The sequence below is a fragment of the Engystomops pustulosus genome, chromosome 2, assembly GCF_040894005.1.
Source record: "Engystomops pustulosus chromosome 2, aEngPut4.maternal, whole genome shotgun sequence".
Taxonomy (NCBI): Eukaryota; Metazoa; Chordata; class Amphibia; order Anura; family Leptodactylidae; genus Engystomops; species Engystomops pustulosus.
This window is the reverse complement of record NC_092412.1, coordinates 260,475,623-260,491,767: the sequence shown is the minus strand read 5'-3', so window position 1 is coordinate 260,491,767 and position 16,145 is coordinate 260,475,623. Positions and strand designations below refer to the sequence as shown.

The following is a 16,145-nucleotide window of genomic DNA, read 5'->3' as shown; positions in this document are numbered from 1 at the left end:
TAAGTGACTCCCCGCACAGCGCATTATACATGGACAATGCACTTACATGCACCAGGATGAAGAAGGTGAACTCCAGGGACCTGAGCGGGGAAGCGACACATGCAGGATATCGGGCGCAGGATCTTAGTGGCTCCCGGCACAGCGCATTATACATGGACAATGCACTTACATGCACCAGGAAGAAGAAGGTGAACTCCAGGGACCTGAGCGGGGAAGCGACACATGCAGGATATCGGGAGCACGATCTTAGTGACTCCCTGTACAGCACATTATACACAGGCAATGTACTTACATGCACAAGGAAGAAGAAGCTGAACTCCAGGGACCTGAGCGGGGAGCAATACATAAAGGAAAACAGGTGCACCATCTTAGTGAAACGCAATACAGCGCATTTGTAGCACACCATCACCTTAGATCGAGATTCTGACGGGGATCAGGGATGCCACTCTGCTCGCTAAAAAGGGTCGGGGAGTTAAAGGACTTGTAGGGAAATGTTTGTGACGCCAGTCGGGATGATATTCGCTGACTTGGGTCCTGGGTGATAGGTTGCGGGTCAGCCTGATGTTATAAACACTTCCTGACTGGGGCTCCCAGGGGATGAATGAAGGAGGAGATTACCTTAAAAACAACTCATACACTTGCAATTCTCCATGTTCTGTTCCATGTGCTTGTCAATGTGCTCCTCCATGTGCTCCTCCATGTGCTTCTCCATGTGCTCCTCCTTGTGCTTCTCCATGTGCTCCTCCATCTGCTTCTAAATGTGCTTCTCCATGTGCTTCTCCATGTACTCATCCATGTGCTTCTCTATGTTCTTTTCCATATGCTCATCCATGTGCTCCTCCATGTGCTTCTCAATGTGCTCCTACATGTGCTCCACCATGTGCTCCTCAATGTGCTTCTCCAGGTGCTCCTCCATGTGCTTCTCATTGTGCTCCTCTGTGTACTCCTCCATGTGCTCCCCAATGTGCTTCTCCATGTTCTGTTCCATGTGCTCCTCCATGTGCTTCTCCATGTTCTGTTCCATGTGCTCCTCCATGTGCTTCTCCATGTTCTGTTCCATGTGCTCCTCCATGTGCTTCTCCATGTGTTTCTCAATGTGCTTCTCCATGTGCTTCTTCATGTGCTCCACCATGTGCTTCTCCATGTGCTTCTCAATGTGCTTATCCATGTGCTCCTCCATGTGCTCCTCCATGTGCTCCTCCATGTGCTCCTACATGTGCTTCTCCATGTGCTTTTCAATGTGCTCCTCCATGTGCTCCTCAATGTGCTCCCCCATCTGCTTCTCAATGTGCTCCTCCATGTGCTCCTCCTTGTGCTTCTCAATGTGCTTCTCAATGTGCTTCTCCATGTGCTTCTCAATATGCTCCTCAATGTGCCCCTCTATGTGCTTCTCCATGTGCTCCTCCATGTGTTCCCCTATGTGCTTCTCCATGTGCTCCTCAATGTGCTCCTCCTTTTGCTTCTCAATGTGCCCCGCCATGTGCTTTTCTGTGTGCTCCTCCGTGTGCTTCTCTGTGTGCTCCTCCATGTCCTCCACCATGTGCTCCTACATGTGCTCCTCTATGTGCTCCTCCCTGTGCTCCACCATGTGCTCCTCCATGTGCTCCTTGCTTAGCTCCTGCGAGCTCCAAGCCTTCCTGCCTGTCTCCTGTCTCCTCCAGGTTGTGCTGCAACTATAGCACATTATTGTATATAGTGCAATGCAATGTAGAACATATATGTTTGTGAGTGAAAATATTAAAGCTTCAACTATAATCACAATATTGGGTTCTTCTATTTTATCCGTGTTGATCGGATGTCACATCTGGACTGGATATTTTCTTATCTTCTCCTGATTTTTGGCTTTCTCTCCCTATAAGACATCACACACAGGAAAGCAGAACGTCCCCTCCATGCAGGGATCCCCCTGTCACTCAGCAGTGGTACAGTCCAGGGATATATAAGCAGGTGGATACAGCCCTGTGTATAGGCTGCAGAGCTAGCACTCACTATGGCCGCCTCTCACATTGCTCTATTATTCCTTGTGTCTTTTACTGCAGAGCATCGCACCTATGGAGAGAAGAATCAGCTTCCTGGATCACTGGGTCCAGAACTCCCGGCCACAGAACATGTACAAGATCTCTGTGATGAGGTAAGTGACCCGGATGATAGCAGCCTCCATCTATCACTGATACTGGGTCTATACATCCCTCCTAATACCAAGAGTTATATATGGTAGTAGATGAGACTCAGGTCCAACAAATCCAACCTATAATCCTACAGCGCTGATCCAGAGGAAGCAAAGACACAACAGAACATGGAGGGCAGCACAGTGTCTCAGTGGTTAGCACTACAGCCATGCAGCACATTGTCTCAGTGGTTAGCACTACAGCGTTGCAGCACGGTGGCTCAGTGGTTAGCACTACAGCCATGCAGCACGGTGGCTCAGGGGTTAGCACTACAGCCATGCAGCATGGTGTCTCAGTGTCCCGTCACATGTATCACGTGATATTTTTACACTCACCAATCACCACATTATTCTACTTTCTATGATCTTGGTCCAAGGTCAGAACCTTTCATTTATCTCCATTACACTTCATTAACCCTTCCTCTGCGCCTCTGTAATATTATACAAACCTTATCTGTAATATAATTGTATAATCCCATATAATATACTATGTTTCTCTGTCATATTTTACTATTCTACTTTGTATCTTTTACATCCTTTATCTGTAATATTATAATATGATAACATTATACTATCCTCCCCGATATGTTATTGTATCCTTCTCTGTAATGTTACTTCTCTCCTCCTCTGCAGATAAGACTGAAAAAATATGCAGTTCCATCTGTAAAACAAGGTTTTCCCCATAAATCGCGATACATTTGTTCTCCACAAAGGCATCCAAACCTCTCCTGATCACGTACAAAGTATCCAGCATAACAACGTCATGTGGCATAGAGTTCCACAGTCTCACTCTGTCTATGGTGATGGTAGAACCTCCTCTCCTCTAGGTGTAGAGGATGCCCCCTGTCTATGGTGATGGTAGAACCTTCTCTCCTCTAGGTGTAGAGGATGCCCCCTGTCTATGGTGATGATAGAACCTCCTCTCCTCTAGGTGTAGAGGATGCCCCCTGTCTATGGCGATGGTAGAACCTCCTCTCCTCTAGGTGTAGAGGATGCCTCCTGTCTATGGTGATGGTAGAACCTCCTCTCCTCTAGGTGTAGAGGATGCCCCCTGTCTATGGTGATGGTAGAACCTCCTCTTCTCTAGGTGTAGAGGATGCCCCCTGTCTATGGTGATGGTAGAACCTTCTCTTCTCTAGGTGTAGAGGATGCCCCCTGTCTATGGTGATGGTAGAACCTTCTCTCCTCTAGGTGTAGAGGATGCCCCCTGTCTATGGTGATGGTAGAGCCTCCTTTCCTCTAGGTGTAGAGGATGCCCCTGTCTATGGTGATGGTAGAACCTCCTCTCGGTGTAGAGGATGCCCCCTGTCTATGGTGATGGTAGAACCTCCTCTCCTCTAGGTGTAGAGGATGCCCCCTGTCTATGGTGATGGTAGAACCTCCTCTCGGTGTAGAGGATGCCCCCTGTCTATGGTGATGGTAGAACCTCCTCTCCTCTAGGTGTAGAGGATGTCCCCTGTCTATGGTGATGGTAGAACCTCCTCTCCTCTAAGTGTTGAGGATGCCCCCTGTCTATGGTGATGGTAGAACCTTCTCTCCTCTAGGTGTAAAGGATGCCCCCTGTCTATGGTGATGGTAGAACCTCCTCTCCTCTAGGTGTAGAGGATGCTCCCTGTCTATGGTGATGGTAGAACCTCCTCTTCTCTAGGTGTAAAGGATGTCCCCTGTCTATGGTGATGGTAGAACCTCCTCTCCTCTAGGTGTAGAGGATGCCCCCTGTCTATGGTGATGGTAGAACCTCCTCCCCTCTAGGTGTAGAGGATGCCCCCTGTCTATGGTGATGGTAGAACCTCCTCTCCTCTAGGTGTAGAGGATGCCCCCTGTATATGGTGATGGTAGAACCTCCTCTCCTCTAGGTGTAGAGGATGCCCCCTGTATATGGTGATGGTAGAACCTCCTCTCCTCTAGGTGTACAGGATGCCCCCTGTCTATAGTGATGGTAGAGCCTCCTCTCCTCTAGGTGTAGAGGATGCCCCCCTGTCTATGGTGATGGTAGAACCTCCTCTCCTCTAGGTGTAGAGGATGCCCCCCTGTCTATGGTGATGGTAGAACCTCCTCTCCTCTAGGTGTAGAGGATGCCCCCCTGTCTATGGTGATGGTAGAACCTCCTCTCCTCTAGGTGTAGTGGATGCCCCCTGTCTATGGTGATGGTAGAACCTTCTCTCCTCTCGGTGTAGATGATGCCCCCTGTCTATGGTGATGGTAGAACCTCCTCTCCTCTAGGTGTAGAGGATGCCCCCTGTCTATGGTGATGGTAGAGCCTCCTTTCCTCTAGGTGTAGAGGATGCCCCTGTCTATGGTGATGGTAGAACCTCCTCTCGGTGTAGAGGATGCCCCCTATCTATGGTGATGGTAGAACCTCCTCTCCTCTAGGTGTAGAGGATGTCCCCTGTCTATGGTGATGGTAGAACCTCCTCTCCTCTAAGTGTTGAGGATGCCCCCTGTCTATGGTGATGGTAGAACCTTCTCTCCTCTAGGTGTAGAGGATGCCCCCTGTCTATGGTGATGGTAGAACCTCCTCTCCTCTAGGTGTAGAGGATGCCCCTGTCTATGGTGATGGTATAACCTCCTCTCCTCTAGGTGTAGAGGATGCCCCCTGTCTATGGTGATGGTAGAACCTCCTCTCCTCTAGGTGTAGAGGATGCCCCCTGTCTATGGTGATGGTATAACCTCCTCTCCTCTAGGTGTAGAGGATTCCCCCTGTCTATGGTGATGGTAGAACCTCCTCTCCTCTAAGTGTAGAGGATGCCCCCTGTCTATGGTGATGGTAGAACCTTCTCTCCTCTAGGTGTAGAGGATGCCCCCTGTCTATGGTGATGGTAGAACCTCCTCTCCTCTAGGTGTAGAGGATGCTCCCTGTCTATGGTGATGGTAGAACCTCCTATTCTCTAGGTGTAAAGGATGTCCCCTGTCTATGGTGATGGTAGAACCTCCTCTCCTCTAGGTGTAGAGGATGTCCCCTGTCTATGGTGATGGTAGAACCTCCTCTCCTCTAGGTGTAGAGGATGCCCCCTGTATATGGTGATGGTAGAACCTCCTCTCCTCTAGGTGTAGAGGATGCCCCCTGTATATGGTGATGGTAGAACCTCCTCTCCTCTAGGTGTACAGGATGCCCCCTGTCTATAGTGATGGTAGAGCCTCCTCTCCTCTAGGTGTAGAGGATGCCCCCCTGTCTATGGTGATGGTAGAACCTCCTCTCCTCTAGGTGTAGAGGATGCCCCCCGTCTATGGTGATGGTAGAACCTCCTCTCTTCTAGGTGTAGAGGATGCCCCCCTGTCTATGGTGATGGTAGAACCTCCTCTCCTCTAGGTGTAGTGGATGCCCCCTGTCTATGGTGATGGTAGAACCTCCTCTCCTCTAGGTGTAGAGGATGCCCCCTGTCTATGGTGATGGTAGAACCTTCTCTCCTCTCGGTGTAGATGATGCCCCCTGTCTATGGTGATGGTAGAACCTCCTCTCCTCTAGGTGTAGATGATGCCTCCTGTCTATGGTGATGGTAGAACCTCCTCTCCTCTAGGTGTAGAGGATGTCTCCTGTCTATGGTGATGATAGAACCTCCTCTCCTCTAGGTGTAGAGGATGTCCCCTGTCTATGGTGATGGTAGCGTCGCCTCTCCTCTAGGTGTAGAGGATGCCGACTGTCTATGGTGATGGTAGAGCCTTCTTTGCTCTAGGTGTAGAGGATGCCCCCTGTCTATGGTGATGGTAGAACCTCCTCTCCTCTAGGTGTAGAGGATGCCCCCTATCTATAGTGATTGTAGAACCTTCTCTCCTCTAGGCGTAGATAATGCTCCCTGTCTTTGGTGATGGTAGATCCTCCTCTCCTCTAGGTGTAGAGGATGCTCCCTGTCTTTGTTGATGGTAGAACCACCTCTCCTCTGGGTGTAGAGGATGCCCCCTGTCTATGGTGATGGTAGAACCTCCTCTCCTCTAGGTGTAGAGGATGTTCCCTGTCTACGGTGATGGTAGAACCTTCTATCCTCTAGGTGTAGAGGGTGCCCCTGTCTATGGTGATGGAAGAACCTCCTCTTCTCTAGGTGTAGAGGGTGTTCCCTGTCTATGGTGATGGTAGAACCTCCTGTCCTCTAGGTGTAGAGGATGCCCCCTGTCTATGGTGATGGTAGAACCTCCTGTCCTCTAGGTTTCGAGGATGTTCCCTGTCTAAGGTGATGGTAGAACCTCCTCTCCTCTAGGTGTAGAGGATGCCCCCTGTCTACGGTGATGGTAGAGCCTCCACTCCTCTAGGTGTAGAGGATGCCCCTGTCTATGGTGATGGTAGAACTTCCTCTCCTCTAGGCGTAGAGGATGCCCCCTGTCTATTGTGATGGTAGAACCTGCTCTCCTCTAGGCGTAGATAATGCTCCCTTTCTTTGGTGATGGTAGAACCTCCTATCCTTTAGGCGTAGAGTATGTCTCCTGTCTTTGGTGATGGTAGAACCCCCTCTGCTCTCGTTGTGCAGGATGCCCCCTGTCTATGGTGATGGTAGAACCACCTCTCCTCTAGGCGTAGAGGATGCTCCCTGTCTTTGGTGATGGTAGAACCACCTCTACTCTGGGTGTAGAGGATGCCCCCTGTCTATGGTGATGGTAAAAGCACCTCTCCTCTTGGTGTAGAAGATGCCCACTGTCTATGGTGACGGTAGAACCTCCTCTCCTCTAGGTGTAGAGGATGCCCCCTGTCTATGGTGATGGTAGAACCTTCCTCTCCTCTAGGTGTAGAGGATGCCCCTGTCTATGGCGATGGTAGAACCTCCTCTCCTCTAGTTGTACAGAATGCCCCCTGTCTATGGTGATGGTAGCGTTGCCTCTCCTCTAGGTGTAGAGGATGCCCCCTGTCTATGGTGATGATAGATCCACCTCTCCTCTAGGTGTAGAGGATGCCCCCTGTCTATGGAGATGGTAGAACCTCCTCTCCTCTAGGTTTAGATGATGCCCCCTGTCTATGGTGATGGTAGCGTCGCCTATCCTCTAGGAGTAGAGGATGCCCCCTGTCTATGGTGATGGTAGAACCTCCTCTCCTCTAGGTGTAGAGGATGCCCCCTATCTATGGTGATGATAGAACCTCCTCTCCTCTAGGTGTAGAGGATGCCCCCTGTCTATAGTGATGCTAAAACCTCCTCTCATCTAGGTGTAGAGGATTCCCCTTGTCTATGGTGATGGTAGAACCTTCACTCCTCTCGGTGTAGATGATGCCCCTGTCTATGGTGATTTTCAGAACCTTCTCTCCTCTAGGTGTAGAGGATGCCCCCTGTCTATGATGATGGTAGAACCTCCTGTCCTCTAGGTGTAGAGGATGTTCCCTGTCTATGGTGATGGTAGAACCCCCTCTCCTCTAGGTGTAGAGGATGTCCCCTGTCTATGGTGATGGTAGAACCTCCTGTCCTCTAGGTGTAGAGGATGCCCCCTGTCTATGGTGATGGTAGAACCTCCTGTCCTCTAGGTGTAGAGGATGTTCCCTGTCTATGGTGATGGTAGAACCTCCTCTCCTCTAGGTGTAGAGGATACCCCCTGTCTATGGTGATGGTAGAACCCCCTCTCCTCTAGGCGTAGAGGATGCCCCCTGTCTATTGTGATGGTAGAACCTCCTCTCCTCTAGGCATAGAGGATGCTCCCTGTCTATAGTGATGGTAGAACCTCCTCTCCTCTAGGCATAGAGGATGCTCCCTGTCTATAGTGATGGTAGAAGCTCCTCTCCTCTAGGCGTAGGTAATGCTCCCTTTCTTTGGTGATGGTAGAACCCCCTCTGCTCTAGTTGTGGAGGATGCCCCCTGTCTATGGTGATGGTAGAAGCACCTCTCCTCTTGGTGTAGAGGATGCCCCCTGTCTATGGTGATGGTAGAACCTCCTCTCCTCTTGGTGTAGAGGATGTCCCATGTCTATGGTTATGGTAGAACATCCTCTCCTCTAGGTGTAGAGGATGCCCTCTGTTTATGGTGATGGTAGAACCTCCTCTCCTCTAGGTGTAGAGGATGCCCCCTGTCTATGGTGATGGTAGAACTTCCTCTCCTCTAGTTGTACAGAATGCCCTCTGTCTATGGTGATGGCAGAACCTCCTCTCCCCTAGGTGTAGAGGATGCCATCTGTCAATGGTGATGATAGAACCACCTCTCCTCTAGGTGTAGAGGATGCCCCCTGTCTATGGTGATGGTAGAACCTCCTCTCCTCTAGGCGTAGGTAATGCTCCCTTTCTTTGGTGATGGTAGAACCCCCTCTGCTCTAGTTGTGGAGGATGCCCCCTGTCTATGGTGATGGTAGAAGCACCTCTCCTCTTGGTGTAGAGGATGCCCCCTGTCTATGGTGATGGTAGAACCTCCTCTCCTCTTGGTGTAGAGGATGTCCCATGTCTATGGTTATGGTAGAACATCCTCTCCTCTAGGTGTAGAGGATGCCCTCTGTCTATGGTGATGGTAGAACCTCCTCTCCTCTAGGTGTAGAGGATGCCCCCTGTCTATGGTGATGGTAGAACTTCCTCTCCTCTAGTTGTACAGAATGCCCTCTGTCTATGGTGATGGCAGAACCTCCTCTCCCCTAGGTGTAGAGGATGCCCCCTGTCAATGGTGATGATAGAACCACCTCTCCTCTAGGTGTAGAGGATGCCCCCTGTCTATGGTGATGGTAGAACCTCCTCTCCTCTAGGTGTAGAGGATGCCCTCTGTCTATGGTGATGGTAGAACCTCCTCTCCTCTAGGTGTAGAGGATGCCCTCTGTCTATGGTGATGGTAGAACCTCCTCTCCTCTAGGTGTAGAGGATGCCCCCTGTCTATGGTGATGGTAGAACCCCCTCTCCTCTAGGTGTAGAGGATGCCCCCTGTCCATGGTGATGGTAGAACCCCCTCTCCTCTAGGTGTAGAGGATGCCCCTGTCTATGGTGATGGTAGAACCTCCTCCCCTCTAGGTGTAGACGATGCCCCCTGTCTATGGTGATGATAGAACCTCCTCTAATCTCGGTGTAGAGGATGCCCCCTGTCTATGGTGATGGTAGAACCTCCTCTTCTCTAGGTGCAGAGGATGCCCTCTGTCTATGGTGATAGCAGAACCTCCTCTCCTCTAGGTGTAGAGGATGCCCCCTGTCTATGGTGATGGTAGAACCTCCTCTCCTCTAGGTGTAGAGGATGCCCCCTGTCTATGCTGATAGTAGAACCTCCTCTTCTCTAGGTGCAGAGGATGCCCTCTGTCTATGATGATAGCAGAACCTCCTCTCCTCTAGGTGTAGATGATGCCCCTGTCTATGGTGATGGTAGAACCTCCTCTCCTCTAGGTGTAGAGGATGCCCCCTGTCTATGGTGATGGTAGAACCTCCTCTCCTCTAGGTGTAGAGGATGTGCCCTGTCTATGGTGATGGTAGAACCTCCTCTCCTCTAGGTGTAGAGGATGCCTCCTGTCTATGGTGATGGTAGAACCTCTTCTCCTCTAGGTGTAGAGGATGCCCCCTGTCTATGGTGATGATAGAACCTCCTCTCCTCTAGGTGTAGAGGATGTCCCCTGTCTATGGTGATGGTAGAACCCCCTCACCTCTAGGCGTAGAGGATGCCCCCTGTCTATGGTGATACTTGAACCTTCTGGCAGAATCCGCTCTTTGTTTAGCCCCCTATGACACTTATTTTATAAAAAAATAGGCAAATGAGACTGAGGGTCTCCATCATCTGTTAAATACACACAGCTTTGCCCAAGATAACTGCCACCTCCTCCCTCCCCCCTAAGCCAGAGAACCGCCCCCTGATGGTAGATTTCCTGTAAGGTAATGTCTGGAAGTGCCCCACATCTTGTTGGCTTCAGGAGGACCTGCAGGTTTCTGCACCCCAGTCTATGTTGGATTATTGATGTCCCCTATGATAACATCTTCACTGGACTGTGAGGCCTCTCTTATTTGACTTAGCAGCAGTTTAATATTTTTGGTGCTTTATAACAAACCCCTAGGAATATTTTAGTCTTTTTACCTCCACCCATAAGGACATTGCATTCTCAAAACCCTCCCCTTATTGTATTTATATGATCTTTTCTAAGATGACCGGAACCATCAATATTAACAACACAGTCATTGTTATTACCCCCCCCCCCCCCACACACACACACACACACAATATTATATTAAGACTTCCAGTTCCTCCCTCTCATTTGTGAGGCTTCTGGCATTAGTGTACATGCACTGTATATGATTTTCCCTTTTCCTATTCCTTTGGTTCTTATTTGCTGATCTTACCGTTGTACTATTTAACTATCCTCCTCTGTAATATTTAACTAACCTTCTCTGTAATATCATGCTATCCTCCTCTGTAATATTATACTATCCTCCTCTGTAATATTATACTATCCTCCTCTGTAATATCATACTATCCTCCTCTGTAATATCATACTATCCTCCTCTGTAATATTATACTATCCTCCTCTGTAATATCATACTATTCTTCTCTGTAATATTATACTATCCTCCTCTGTAATATTTAACTATCCTCCTCTGTAATATTATCATATCCTCCTCTGTAATATAATACTATCCTCCTCTGTAATATTATCATATCCTTCTCTGTAATATTATACTATCCTCCTCTGTAATATTTAACTATCCTCCTCTGTAATATTATCATATCCTCCTCTGTAATATTATACTATCCTCCTCTGTAATATTATGCTATCCTTCTCTGTAATATTTAACTATCCTCCTCTGTAATATTATCATATCCTCCTCTGTAATATTATACTGTCCTCCTCTGTAATATTATCATATCCTCCTCTGTAATATTATACTGTCCTCCTCTGTAATATTATGCTATCCTCCTTTGTAATATTACACCATCCTCCTCATTAATATTATATTATCCTACTCTGCAATGTCATCAATATTTTACTAACTTTCTCTGTAATATTATACTGTACTATCCTCCTCTGTAACGTAATCATGTCTTACTCTGTGATATTATACTCTGTAATATTGTACTATCCTCCTCTGTAATGTTATACTATCCTCCTCTGTAATGCTATACTATCCTCCTCTGTAATGTAATTATATCTTCCTCTCTAATATTATACTATGCCCCTCGTATGTATTTTTACAGAGCTTATTATCATCTACAAATAAAAATACTCCTGTACACACTGTTAACCATAACCACTAGTACTGATCCCTGTGATAATGTGAACACGAGCCTCTGTTTTCTATCACTAAACCAATAGATACCCCAGTTATAAAGATGTTCCCCTGGTCCCGCAGTCTCATATTGTATAAAAACCCTTTATATGGTTCAGTATCAGATGCCTTGGATGAGTCCAAATACACAACATCCAGCACTTCCCACGGTCCAGTCTCTGTTAGGAGTGACATGACTTCCCTGTCGCTGTATAGTAACTGAGCCTGGAAGATGCATAAGGGACCTCCGACTACTCCTATCCATCTCCCAGATCAGTACATGGAACAGAACCACCATCATAAGAGAGGACAATGTTCTATGTATTTATACTGCGCGGCTAATATCAACTAAAAACAAGCAAAAAAACTCTGTTTGTGTTTTTAGGTAAAACTTGAGTTTCTGGAACAATCTAAGATTAAAGTCAAAATCTTTGAGGCCGTTGTCTACAAAACCCAAATTGTTTCTGGAAAAAACTACTTTGTGAAGGTAAGTGACCTCCAGCGCTGCAGCGTGGTCTGTGCACAGATACATCTTCTTCTCCTAAGTCACAATAGTATAACATCTCCCAATGTGACATATAGGGGCACATTTACTTACCCGGTCCTGTCGCGATCCAGCGACGCTTTATCCAGTGAGGATTCGGGTTCTGCCGCGATTCACTAAGGCCGTGTGCCCGATGTCCACCAGGTGTCGCTGCTGCGCCGAGGTCCGCCGGAGTTCACCTTCTTTTCCTCGGTGCATGTAAGTGCCGATCTTGCAACACAATTTTTTTTTTAAATACCACGGTTTTTCCGAATGCATCAGGTTTTCCGACTGCCACGCCCCCGATTTACGGCGCATGGAAGCCGGCACTGATGCGCCACAATCCAAAGCATGCGCCCAAATCCCAGGGAAATTCAGCGCAAATCGGAAATATTCGGGAAAGCCGAAAGTGCGGCATTTGGACCTTTAGTAAATGAGCCCCATAAGTCCAAATTTATCAGTCTGTACTATGTGTAGGGTCCTGCGGAGTGTGCAGGGGGCGGCAGATTACTGGGGCCGGGTGTTCATGCATCTGGCGCCCCCTGCACCATTTTTTTGGTGCACTTTGTATTTTTGTGTCTCCCGTCAGTAATAAATGTGGCGCAGGGTCGGGATTAGCAGTAACAGCTCCTTTAGATGCACATTTTTTCTGTCTTGTTGAACACAGAGCAGCCATAACACAGAACTGGTGCAGACACTTTGTAACTACATGTACAAGGAGTTTCCAGGTTCTTTCTAGTGCAACGTCAGACAGAAAACTGGCGCAGACACTATAATAACTGGGGGCCATAGAGATGTCCCCTCCACCCGCACCATGTACTGAGCCTCCATCCTGTTCTGCCGTCACCTGTCCCTCTGTGTCCCCTCCTGACCTGTCACCTGTCCCTCTGTGTCTCCTCCTGTCCTGTCACCTGTCCCTCTGTGTCTCCTCCTGTCACCTGTCCCTCTGTGCCTCCTCCTGTCCTGCTGTCACCTGTCCCTCTGTGTCCCCTCCTGTCACCTGTCCCTCTGTGCCCCCTCCTGTCACCTGTCCCTCTGTGTCCCCTCCTGTCACCTGTCCCTCTGTGTCCCCTCCTGTCACCTGTACCTCTGTGTCCCCTCCTGTCACCTGTCCCTCTGTGTCTCCTCCTGTCACCTGTCCCTCTGTGTCTCCTCCTGTCCTGTCACCTGTCCCTCTGTGTCTCCTCCTGTCACCTGTCCCTCTGTGCCTCCTCCTGTCCTGCTGTCACCTGTCCCTCTGTGTCCCCTCCTGTCACCTGTCCCTCTGTGCCTCCTCCTGTCACCTGTCCCTCTGTGTCTCCTCCTGTCACCTGTCCCTCTGTGTCTCCTCCTGTCACCTGTCCCTCTGTGTCCCCTCCTGTCACCTGTCCCTCTGTGTCCCCTCCTGTCACCTGTCCCTCTGTGTCCCCTCCTGTCACCTGTACCTCTGTGTCCCCTCCTGTCACCTGTCCCTCTGTGTCCCCTCCTGTCACCTGTCCCTCTGTGTCTCCTCCTGTCACCTGTCCCTCTGTGTCCCCTCCTGTCACCTGTCCCTCTGTGTCCCCTCCTGTCACCTGTCCCTCTGTGTCTCCTCCTGTCACCTGTCCCTCTGTCTCTCCTCCTGTCCTGCTGTCACCTGTCCCTCTGTGTCCCCTCCTGTCCTGCTGTCACCTGTCCCTCTGTGTCCCCTCATGTCACCTGTCCCTCTGTCTCTCCTCCTGTCCTGCTGTCACCTGTCCCTCTGTCTCTCCTCCTGTCCTGCTGTCACCTGTCCCTCTGTCTCTCCTCCTGTCCTGCTGTCACCTGTCCCTCTGTCTCTCCTCCTGTCCTGCTGTCACCTGTCCCTCTGTGCCTCCATCCTGTCTTGTCCACCCGTCACCTGTCCCTCTGTCTCTCCTCCTGTCCTGCTGTCACCTGTCCCTCTGTCTCTCCTCCTGTCCTGACGTCACCTGTCCCTCTGTCTCTCCTCAGGTCAAGATTGCGAAGGGTCAGTACGTTCATCTCCGAATCTACGAGCCTCTTCCATTTAATGGGAAGACACCGGTCCTGCATGCATATCAGCTACAGAAGAAGCTCAGTGACCCCATTGTGTATTTCCCTTAGACGCTCCGAGTCTTTATAACAGAGGAATTTCCATGGCGTCTTGTGTCTGTAGTCACTAAATAAAGAAAAAGATGAATAAATAAAAATTTCTCTGGAGATATTTTTGGACATTTAACTGCGACTGATCATCAGTATTCTGGTTATATAATTTGGTTGATCCCCGATCTCTGGCCTCTAGACCTTCCTATTGGGGGCACCTGGGTCATGTGATCACCGTCTGACCTCCAGACCTTGTTGATAGGGGAGGCCGGGTCTTGTGATCATCTTTTGACCTCCAGACCTTCTTATTAGAGGAGACTGGGTCATGTGACCACCGTCTGACCTCCAGGCCTTTTTATTAGGGGAGACTGGGTCATGTGACCACCGTCTGACCTCCAGGCCTTCTTATTAGGGGAGGCTGGGTCATGTGATCACCTTCTGACCTCCAGACCTTTTTATTAGGGGAGACTGGGTCATGTGACCACCGTCTGACCTCCAGACCTTCTTATTGGGGGCAACTGGGTCATGTGATGACGTTATAGCATAGAATAGATATGCGGATACAAAATAATGATAAAGTTTTCCATTTACCTATTTGACATTAGATTTGACCTGTTACATTATTATTTTGCTACGCCATCTGAAAAAATACAATTAATTCCAAAATGCTAACACATTCACAGTTTATGTAATGTAGGATACATAATAATTACATTTTTTTAAAATTTAACTTACTTTTTGAATGTTTTCTGTAGGTAATTTGATTCAATCTTGTAGAGTCATGTGTCTGGCTGTGTTTATTACTTTTATATACTTTTCCACATGTGTTGTAAGGAGGAGTAGGATCTGGGTGTTGGGGATCGATTGTCCTTAAAGTCAGGAGTTCTATGGAGTCCATTTGCTTAAAGAAACTATTTGATAAGATTTAATACAAGTCTTATATAGAAGGCCGATCACTGAAATACTCACTATAGTGACTTATCTATTGTTCTCCCTGCAAATATGTGAAATACTCATTATAAAAAAATGTTGGAAAAAAATATTTGAATGCTAAAGCGCCGGTGCTGCTTTGGTTGTAAAATTATACAGAAAAGTTAATAAATATGGAATAAACATAAACATACAATAACATATAAGAAGTCACCGAGATGCCTTTACCTTCCATAAGCCTGTAATTGTCAGGCTCCAGGGGTAGTGAACCCCCAGGACCACCGCGGATGATGATGTGAGCCGGCACCTGGGAGCGGAGTGTTAGTAGCACCTGGTCTTCACCAGAGCCCGCCGCAAAGCGGGTTGGACTTGCTGCGGAGCGGTACCACCAGGTCATTGCACAGGTGAGACTTTGTCCGCGGTGGCAGCCAAGGCAGTTTCATGGTCGGGGACAGGCAAGAGATCGGGACATGCAGCAAAGGTTCAGGTTAAAAGGCAGAGCAGAAGCTCAGGACTGGCAGCGGAGGAGCATAAATGGGAATAGGCCCGGGGTCACAACGTGAAATAAGACTAATCTCAAAGGTAATTTCTAAGGCTGTGAGGCACAAAGGTCTAGCGGGGTGTGCAGGGAGCGGCTTATAAAGGATTCTGGGTACGGCCAGCGCCAATCAGCAGCATGCTGGCCCTTTATATCTTTTAAAGAAATGGGGACGCACGCACACAGCCACCAGACCGGAAACAGGAGCAGGGACAGACAGACTGTGGTCAAGAATTTATGAATAATGCAATGTAAAACGCACAATGGGGCAGATTTACTTACCCGTCCCTGCGCAATCCCCGAGGTGCGTTCCCTGAAGAGAATGCACGTAGATTCTGCGTCTGATATCCTGCATGTGTCGCTCCCCCGCACAGGTCCGCAGAGTTCACCTTCTTCTTCCTGGTGCATGTAAGTGCTTGGCTTGTGACACAATTTAAATGTTAAATCCCGTGGTTTTTTCGAATCGGGCGGATCGTCCGATGGTCGCCCCCAATTTGTGTCGCATGAAAGCCACCGCGATTGCGACACAATCCGATCATGTGTGACATACTCCCCTTTTAAATCCTTGAAAAGTCGGAAAACCCGACGGAAATGCGGCCGCTGTAAATAAGCCCCATTGTATTTCACTCCTTCACTACAAGCACTGCGCAGGTCTTTTTAGCGGAATGCTTTGATCACGTGTCTCTCAGCCTATGGCAGGTAGTGACATATTGGACAACTATGGCCACGGTGGTCTCCTCTCCACCCAGCAGGATGGATCTTCTCTCCCTCCTCCATGGAGCTGAAGCCCCCGAGGAGATCT

The 16,145-nt window shown here is 48.9% G+C and overlaps 1 protein-coding gene across 1 annotated transcript; it reads left to right on the top strand.

Moving 5' to 3' along the window:
* Positions 1–1,956: 1,956 nt before the first annotated feature.
* On the top strand, positions 1,957–13,896 carry LOC140117111 (cystatin-B-like). Its single transcript, XM_072133546.1, has 3 exons — positions 1,957–2,131; positions 11,677–11,778; positions 13,765–13,896. Exons 1-3 carry the CDS (start codon positions 1,991–1,993, stop codon positions 13,894–13,896), a joined length of 375 nt encoding a protein of 124 aa, XP_071989647.1. The 5' UTR covers positions 1,957–1,990.
* The last annotated feature ends 2,249 nt before the right edge of the window (positions 13,897–16,145 follow it).